A 9,822-nucleotide genomic window follows, 5' to 3' on the forward strand; every position below is an offset into this window, starting at 1 on the left:
AGACTCACAGAGGCCGATGTTAAGATACAGTATACCCCTCGTCTGATTCACTTGAAATTTTGCACGTTTTATCCACGTGCAAAGCGCTAAGATCCGTAGGATTTGTGAAAGGTGTTTTCTCTAAACATCGGCATGATTTCTGTCACCATGTGTATGTTTCAGTCTCCATCTTGTCATTGAAATGTGTGTATCTGCTGTTGTGCTTGTAGGTGACACAGGCCCGTTCTGAGAGTCCAAGGGACCAGGAGTGGCTGGACCACCTCAACCACATCCTCCAGCAGAAGGTCAGGGCTCACCCATCTGCAGACATGATCACACAATGCACATAAACAGGAATGAGAAGTCCTGTGCAAGCTATTAGCAGCTTCCCTTCATAGTAAAATCATTTTTCAGCCTAACACAGCTCTTAGTTGTGGGAGATTTGTTGTCTGGAGTGTTAAAAGGTAACAGAAAATTGGCAGAAAGTTTTTCTTTTTTAAGTGTTTGGTAACAAACATATTGAAACGAAGGACAGAGGTACTTAATCAAAAACAACGAATTCTCAAAAATGCGCAAAAACCTTGGCACTGGTTTAATTTCCTTAGGATTTTAATTACAAGTGGGACTATGATCTGTATTGCTTTATATAAGTAAAAAGGATTATTGATTATCACACCACTATTTTATCATTTTCTTTCACTCAAATGGTCAGATATTTAAATTTGATTCTGAATAAGCACAGTACTGTATATTGTTAAAAGTAGTTATTACCATAGTATTGTTTTATGTGTTACTGAGCAATACATTAAAAAGAGAGGTTTTGTGATGTTGATTTTTTTTGTTTGATAATTTAGTTTAAGAATAATTGATTTTAAGTTTCAATTCCATTTAGTTATACCATTTAGTTTTATTCTGTGTATCCAACTGCAAATAATTAAAAGGTTTTAGATTTTTTTTGAGGTGCAATTGAATGTAGCCTTGACTTTAAAGCTTGGTCTCTAGGTGTTTGCATTTCCATAGTGGTTCGACATTTTATCTACCTATCATACCAAATATTTTAGCCTAACATTGCAGACATGCAGCTTTGTCAGTCTTCAGTGTAGAAAAATCTGAACGCCACTTTCATCCAAATACAGTAAATAGAAGATGAATTTTAGTTCCAATCTCAATGTGTCGTGCTCCAGGCTCTGCAATGATGCAAAAGATAAAACAAAGAAAAGCAACTACATCCTGACTGTGTGTGTGTATGTGAGTCTTTGTGTGCACAGCCACTCATCTGTGAGTGCTCTGCTGGAGCTTTACTCGAGTGCTGTCAACGTCTGCTTGCTGTGATATGTGTATGATTGAGAGTGTCGAGTGTGTGTATGTGTGTCTTGTCTGTGTTCTTGTCAGCGGCTGCCGCAGGCACTCATGCGTCGCCTCCGCACCACGACACACACCAGACACTGTTCTCTTGTTCCCCAGATCTTCTTCTGACCTTTCCACCTTCCTCTCCCCCTCCCACACTAACACACACACACAACACTCTACTGAATCCATGTTTTTCCCTTCTAGCTGGACAGCTCTCAGTCCCTGTTCTCTGTCTCTCTCTGCCATCCTCCACTGTCCTGCATTCCTCTCTCTCTCTCTATCTCTCTCTCTCTCTCTCTCCATCTCTCTATCTCTCTATCTCTCTCTCTCTCTGGCTCAGACCCCGAGGCAGCTTGTTAGTGGGGAACTAAATATTGATTTGGCGGGCCTGTCGATGCCGGGAGAATGAGCTAGTGTCCACCAGAGACCTCGGCACCGGCAGCCTGCTATCGACGTTTTCCGTGGGCAGAACAGGGGTGGTGGAGGGGGGGGGGGGGGGGTACTGGAGCTGGAGTGTGGAGTGGAGGAGGAGGAGGAGAGCGGAGTATGACAAGGCTGAGACTTGCCCCTAGGTCCCTGTGGGGACCGCTGGGACCACCGCAGTCATCCCCCCTCACTGCAACAGACTTTTTCTATCCCCTTTCAAGTCCATCTTGCTCTGTTTTTTGTTTATTTATTTATTTCACATTTTTCCTCCTCTCTCTATCTTGCGGCTTTCCTCGCATCTGGTTTTTAAAAGCCTACTGTCGTATCAAGGGGACACCAGACTCTGCCTGTGTCTCTCGTCTGTTTTTCTGAAGGGCCGGTGTGACATCTCACATGCTAAAAGACCAGGGGACGGGTCTATGAAGACGCTTTTAGTGCCTGTCTGTTGGTTAATTTAAGTAGATCCCCTAGTTTTTAAGACCGCTATGATAATGTCGCTGTACTACACGTCTGCTGGTGCTGAGAAGCAAGCGTTTTCTTAGTGAGGGAATACACTTCAAGAACTCTCATACTGTACTCTCTGCCTTTCTACTCTACTGTCATAGCTTATGAAAGGCTCACCAAGCAGAACATCTGTGAAGTGGAATGGCCTGGTCTGTCACCCTGCCTGTGACACTAATAACACACTCCCCTAATAGTGATATGATCTTACCCCCGAGCTGCACTCACACACACACTTCTTCGGATAAAAAGACACAGAGACAGAAATAGACCCAGTGAAAGGAAAGATGAGAGAGAGAGATCCATGTCCTTAACTGGCTGGCTGTCACTGAAAGAGGATGAGGATGTGTCCAACTGTGTGTGCATGTCTGGGTATGTGTACATCTTCGTGTGTGCATGTGCACTCTCACGACAGCCTCATCTTGTCACTGTCAGTGCCTAATGGAGCTGCCAGTGGGACAGCACTTTATTATCTCAGTGGCCCTGTCAATAGCAAACCCATCACTCACTCTGTATGTGTGCAGATGTGAAAGAGTGTAAGAGTGGTATGTATGTGTGTATCTGTGTCTCTGTGTGTGGGCCATTGTTCGCCATCACTGTCATGCACCGCCACATGTCAACATAACAAGAAAGAGAGACATCCACAATACATTGGCAAGCAGTGTGTTGCAGGCAGGAAGATACGTGTCTGTGAACGTGTTGAGTTACTGCTCCCTTCATGCCAAAGAAGTGGCATACATTTCTGGAGGCCCCTCACCGCTGCCCCACATGTCCACTCAAAACCAAATGAAACATTGCATTCATTTCCTCGTCTCTAACCTCCACTGGTGAGTTAATGAAATCAAACCCTACGCCTCTCAGTGGAGAGCCACCATAAGCAGTGCTCCATAGCCAGGATCGAGGGACGGTGCTATCTAATAATCATGAGCAGGCCAGGGGGTGTGCTGTATGGCTCCACTGCAACCCACCATGAATAAGGCCAGCAGAGAAGATGGAGTGTCCATGTGGGCCATGGGGTCCAGGCACCGGCCCGGGGAAGCATTGATTTAATTGCCTTTGGTTTATTTGTGGAGTCCTAATTATTGACTGGAGGTAGAATTTAATGGGCCAAGTCTTTATGAAGACAGGGAAATGACTGGCTTCTGCTGCTGGCCAATAATGAACAGGAGGAGCATGTGCACGCAAGCGTGTTCACATGCATGCATACACACACACACACACGTTCCCTCCAGATAATTTTTCAGACTCATTTTGTACACACACACGCACCCATCTCAAGCCTCATGACAGCATAATAACATTTAAAAAGTCATTGACTCTGTTGATTTCTTTATGAGAGGACAGTGGTTTGGTTTACTGGTATGGGGTGGCGCTGAGGGCCTGCTAATATTTACCTCACAATCACACCCGAGGGAGACGTACAAGCATCACTTCTTATCAGCCTCCAAACTATAACAAGCAGGTGAACATTACATTAAGACAGTAGTGGAGACAGGCCGTACTGATCTTGGCTGGACTTGTTATAAAACATCAAAGGCGTTTATGGATGGACTACGGGTCTGAAATAATTCCTTCAAACCCTTGTCGAACTTTAGGGAGGGCTCGCTGTAGCTCATTGCTGCGACGGTGAATGGCATCATTTATCTAAAGTTAAATAACAGACTTTATTCATGTCACTTCTTGTCAAAGCTTCTCACCCATATTGGCGCTTCCATAGGGCATTACATCATTAACCCTCGTATTAAACATATCAAAGGCTCCATGCCTCACAGTGCTAATGTACTGAGAAAGTTTTCTATTGTTGTCGGTGCTGAGAGGGCGCGGGGTAGTGTGTTGTGTTGTGTGGCTCATTATGCCTCTGTAATGACAAGGAACTGCTCTGAGTCCCACACTTCCCTCTGAAGGAAAGTGACTCTAATTAAGCCTCATTTAATGATTGAGCTAATTAAATCAGCCACTCTTTTTCCGTCTCTGTAAGTGTGTTTGTATGTGTGTGGAGGGGACTTGAGCCGAGCCTTTGTACTGTAAATATGTCACTGGAACAGTGGCGGGGACTAGGAGGGGGGGTTCCCGGGAGGAGACTGGTGTTAGAGTTGTTGTTAATGCCAGAGCACACTGTGACTTATTCGGTATGTTCAACTTGCATTTCACAAAAATAGAAACAGCAGATACAGCTTGTTGGTGCTGTTCCTTAGCCATTAAACTGTTGGGGTGATTACTTAACCAGGCAAGCTGCATTATAGCAAACAGCACATTTGCAGGGGATCGGTTGAAATAGGCCAGGTGAATAATCTTATTGTTATTCTTGAGTCATGATGCTATTTTGGAGCTTTAAGGTTACTGCCAGTCTGATTGTACCCAAGGGTCGTCCTTTGGAGCATAATGGACTTTCCCTTTTTAAGTGAAGACAGAAAGAGAATTAATGATGAAAGTAGACATTTCCTCATTGAATAGATGACTAGATGTGTTAAATTCTCTTCATGTCAGTGAACAAACATTGAAAGGCAACAATTCTTGGCACCCTCTTGTTTTGTATGTGACAGTTTGCTGCAGGCGACGCCACTTTTGTTGATTGTAACTGCTTCCCAGTACATTACCTTGGCCAATGAGCCGTACTGTTAATCACGGGTGTGTTCTTGATTGCTGAGTTCTACCTAAAGGTTGCATCTCTTTTGTATGGATATCACCTTTCTAAATTTATACCCCAATCGTGCCTGAATCACCTCATTTTCACACCTAATGAGTAGGAACCTGAAACAAAGACCCGGTGCTTTCCTGTGTTTAATCTAGGGTGTATTTAGGTCAGATCCCTAACAAATGCATGTTGCTCACTGAAATGATGTTTCCAAACAACGTATCAAGAAAAGGAGAGATTTTTAATTACAGTATTTGTGGCCCCAAGTGTCCAATTCCCTTTCATATCAGTCTCTAGTGGCCTAAAGGGGAGAAAAGAGAGGGATCTGCTCCGCTGCAGGGGTAGGTAATTACGAAGGAGAGGGAGAGAATAGGCTTGTCTGTGCTTTGGTGATTTTCTTACCTGAGCCCCTCTTTGCAAATGTGACATATTCATTATCAGAGATAATCAAATGCAAGACTTTTTAGTATGGTGCCTTTGTGCTTGGGCTTTTTTTTTATCTATTTATCATGCTGCTGTTGTTGTTGTTATTCCCCCGTTTGATAAATTTGATTTTCAAACAAAAGTGAGAAGATCAAAGATCAAAGAGCTGTTTTTCCCCCTCTGTGATAAAACTACTGTAACTACTTCTCCCTTACCTTGAATAGTGGCCTAGATTGGAGACGGCTCACCAACCAGGGACAAAGATTAACCGCAAGAATGCTTCACCGCTGTGAAAACGCTCCTGTCATACCAGTCAGATCCAAAACCGTACTGTTTTACAGTTATTATGAAATTTACCAGTAGTGTGCATCCTTGTTTATTACAGTATAGATATGCAAAATGCAAACTGTATATAAGCTATGAGGTCGTTACAGGTACACAGGTAGACACTTCAAGGATCCAAATGTCGCATCTATAGTTGTAGTTAAATTAAGCAGTTAATTGCACATGGCTATTACAATTATATTGATATGGTGGTGAATAACTGAGAAACAACACACAGTAGCCCCTTGCAAATTTGGATGATGTACTCCGATATATCTCTTTTAGTCTCTCTGATACCCCCTCCCTCTCTGTTCTTACTCATTTAGATATCCAGCAGCCTGACACAATCTTTACAACTTCTCACAAATTGGGCCCTTGGAAATAATTGTGCTAACCCGTTCCGAGGGAGAAGACAAAAGAGCTGGAATGATCGATCTTTTAAGAAGAAGAAAAAAGTTGATGTGTGTAATGCCACTACCAGACAATGGTCACTGAAGTGCTGCAACTTTGAGCTGCTCCTTGCCTTGAGGTGTGCCCCAGGCTGTAGAATAGCAATGTCATTTAATTGGCTCATAAAAACACCTTTTGCTTGCAGCCCCTGTCCTTGTCTCCACACACACACTTACACACATACTTGTCAGTGTCAGTGGCTTTACATGTCAGTTCACTTCTGAAACATTTTTATGAAATCATACCTAGACAAAAGGTCTGTTCTGCAGGGCCTGTTGAATAGTAATGGATGTGAGTTAGCAGGGCTTAATGCTACAGTTGCTTTTTTAGTGTTGCCATAGGGGACAGAGCTTCTTGCAAAACAGTGGCTGTGATGCTTAGTGCTTGTGCTGGATAGCTCTGCCAAAGGGGACAGGGGCCCGGCTAAAACAACTGTAGCATAACATTAGTGCCAGTTCCTAACACTGCCTTAAGCAGCCCAGGGGATCCAGTAGAGCAGCTGCATCACGGCTTACCTCCAACTATCCTGCAGGGTATGGGTCCCCAGCAAATGTGGCGGTTAGATGAAAGGGAATGATAGTCCTGCTTGTCCCGTTTGGGAGCTTGTGTGTGAGCGCTTGTGTTTCCTTGTGCCAGAATGTGCTGATGTGAGTCACACACCGTAGGGAGATGACTCAGAACTAGAGGTGTTTTATCAAACGCAATATTATCTTATTTATCAATCAGAACAACAAGTTCTCTCTCTGTAGTTGATGACATATATCGACCTTAACGAAGCTTTATAAAGATGTTGGTGCCGTCGTGCCTACACTCATAGGTTACAGACACTCATGTCAGGTTTATCTAGATCATGTTTACCTGTTAGTGTTGTTTACCCATATTCCCATATCGGTACTTTTAATGATCCAGTCTCCCTCTTTGCTGTCCCGTAGAGCCTTGTGTTGTGGCTGTGTCTCTATTTTAGTGGGTTTGTTTGCATAGTTAGTGGCTCTAAGTGCAATTAGCTGATTAGGAAATTGTGCGTATGTGTGTGCGCCCATGTGAATGTGTGTGTGAGACAGAGAGAGTGAACTCTCCCAGGGGGACGGAGGCAGAGGGAGATGTCTCAGCAGTTACTTCAGTGTAGTGGTTCTCTGAGGAATAGCGCTGTGTGTTTGATGCATCCAGTGCTGCTGGAACTGACTCCCCACTGCACATATGCTCAAGTGCGCACACACACACACACTTCCCGACACACAGGGCCTTGTGTTCCCTGCTCCTGTTACCTTTAATGAAGAGGAGAGAGGTGTCAAGGGGCAGAGGGACTGTGTGTGCATGTGAGTTTCTCTCCAGACGTGTTGGAAATTGATAAGACGATAGTTTCAAATCACATCACAGTCTTTTGCCGGTGTCCTTAAATCAGCTGCAGATCTAATTCCAATATGTGTTGCGAGTTTGTGTTAATCACTTCAAAGCAACACGATACCTTGTATTCCCAGATGCAGATGTTATTCAGTAAAGTTTGTTACAGCACTTCAGACTTGTGTCAGCCAGTTTCTGTGTACGGTTCAATAGCTCATGTTTTCACATTCTCTTTCAAGAGATAAGAAGTGAAGTGATTTTATGATATTGAAGTCACTATTTTCAGCTTGGCCAGTCCACTTCTCATCTCATGCCATGTGACTTGGGAAATTGCTAAGGGAATGAATTTGTTTCCCCTCACTCGAAAAAGGCTGCACATAGCTTGAAGTGAATATTTATGGGTGATACAGTATGAATGCCTGCCTTTGATCAGGCGCCCTAATGACCATAAAATCCTTGTGTCGATTCAGAGGAAAAACAAAATTAGCCAGAACTCTGAGGAGAAACCTGTCCACCTCTTTATTTCATCGTTTCCACGACAACAACTAAGCAAACACAAATAGCGAGTTCCTTCATACCTTTGTAATCCTGTATGATTAAGTGGACATGCGTTCTCGTCCTCCAACCTTCCCAGCATAAATACAGTCCAGTAAAAACACAACAATGCTGTGAATGTCCCCAGTGATGTTTTGATTATGCCTTGAGGCGTGTCTGCTGAAGAGTGAGCAACTTCAGCCTCTGGGGAAAAGTGTAGTGTGTCTTCAGTCCCACCAGAAACAGTCTGTCGTAGAACAATACTCACATGGTCACATGTACATTAAAAGAGGTTTTGAATGCTGTAATCATTGCTCCTGTCCATATTGGCTATGAAGAGGTCCCTTTCAGACACCATTACAATATAAGATGAGGGACAAAATGCACAACTCCTTTTTAATGCAAAGTGAATTCTAACATTTTACAGAAGCTGATATGAGGCTTCAGCACTCTGAGTTTGTTAAATCATTCCAACATTTTAGCCATTTTAGTACAAAAGTCTTTGTTTCTTTTTGTTTCCCCCTTAAGTGTTTCCTTGCTGAGCTGCAGTGGAGGAATAGTTACAGAATGACTAACTTTTAAACCTAACTAACTCTTGATTAAGCTACCTTACACCACTGATGCCTCATATTAGCTTTAGCTTGAACCTAAGAATGCATTTGTGCACAAGGACTGTGGATTTTGTCCTGTATCCCTTCAACTGAAATTGCATTAGGAAGGGGTGTCATCACTACCACTAGAGATAAGAGAAACAACTACAGCAAACAAGAACTGTTTAAATGCACATATGGGCATGTTAAAAAACACGTGAGCCTATCTTTTAATATGTCATGCATTACTGTACCACTGTTTGAGAATGGTAGCTTAGAAAAAAAGTAAACTCCTGCTGTGTAGTCTGTTTTGTGCATTTCTTTGTCAAAACACTGACGGTCCCTCAAAAGTCCGCAGGCCCCATCTGAGGTTCTGTTGTTTCTTAAAACTGAAAAGCTGCCAGGTGTCAAAAATCAGACTTTTTAATAGTGGTGCATTTGTGTGTTTTCCTCATTTTCTCTAACCCCTTCTCCCACCGCCCCCACACCCTTTTTCCATCCTTCCCCTCCCCTGCAGATCCCCTCTGCTGGCCAGCTAATGGAGGCTCTGCGCGTGAAGATGAAGGAGAGGAAAGTGCTGACAGAAGAGCTGGCCACGCTTGCAACACCAGTCAGCGAAAAAGCCTGACTCCCTGGGCTGAGGTTGGGAAAACTGTCATCCTCTTCTTTTTCTCCCCCCCTCCTTCTTCTCTCCCTCCCTGGTTCCTACTCAGTGGGAGCTGGGCTGAGCCAAGCTGAGCCGGGGCAGCAGAACCAATATTTGTGAGAAAAGCGCTGTCGACTCACTCTGGGCCACTGGCTCAACGCAGCAGCCCGGCTTTTGTAAATGAGCCCTCGACATCTGTGTTAGCGCACTGTGCACTATGTCTATCAGACAGGGCCCTTTAGCGCCAAGCTAATTTACAGTGCAGCCACTCTCCCCCCACTCTCAACGCAGACCTGGGGTGATAAGGCAAATGCTTACGTTAATGTTTAAGTTAGACTTTTTTTTTTACTCTCTTTTACCTCTCTCCCTAATTTATTTGGCACCTCAAGGACCTTAGGGTGCAGGGACTTGACCTAGCAATGCCAAGTCGACACTTTGAGAAAGTCAAGAGTGCAGCACAGAGCAGAATATTCACTTCACAAGAGGTTGGATCCATTTATCAGACCTGATACTACACTGCTCTTAGAGATTATTCAGTGATTGACTCTTATTCAGTGATTGATGCCCGCTGAATTGTATTCATCAGATGCACTGCAAGTATTTATTTCTGAAGGACATTGTTT

General features: G+C 43.8%; 1 protein-coding gene across 1 annotated transcript in view; it reads left to right on the plus strand.

Annotated features, from left to right (window-relative positions):
* cntln (centlein, centrosomal protein) overlaps nt 1-9,246 on the plus strand; it is a 79,739-nt gene extending 70,493 nt beyond the window's left edge. Inside the window, exons 25-26 of the mRNA XM_070924775.1 lie at nt 210-284; nt 9,071-9,246. Of these exons, the coding sequence (XP_070780876.1) occupies nt 210-284; nt 9,071-9,181 (186 nt within the window). The 3' untranslated portion in view covers nt 9,182-9,246. The remainder of the gene's footprint in view (nt 1-209; nt 285-9,070) is intronic.
* Nucleotides 9,247-9,822: the final 576 nt, after the last annotated feature.

Source organism: Enoplosus armatus, chromosome 2 (assembly GCF_043641665.1).
Source record: "Enoplosus armatus isolate fEnoArm2 chromosome 2, fEnoArm2.hap1, whole genome shotgun sequence".
Classification (NCBI taxonomy): Eukaryota; Metazoa; Chordata; class Actinopteri; order Centrarchiformes; family Enoplosidae; genus Enoplosus; species Enoplosus armatus.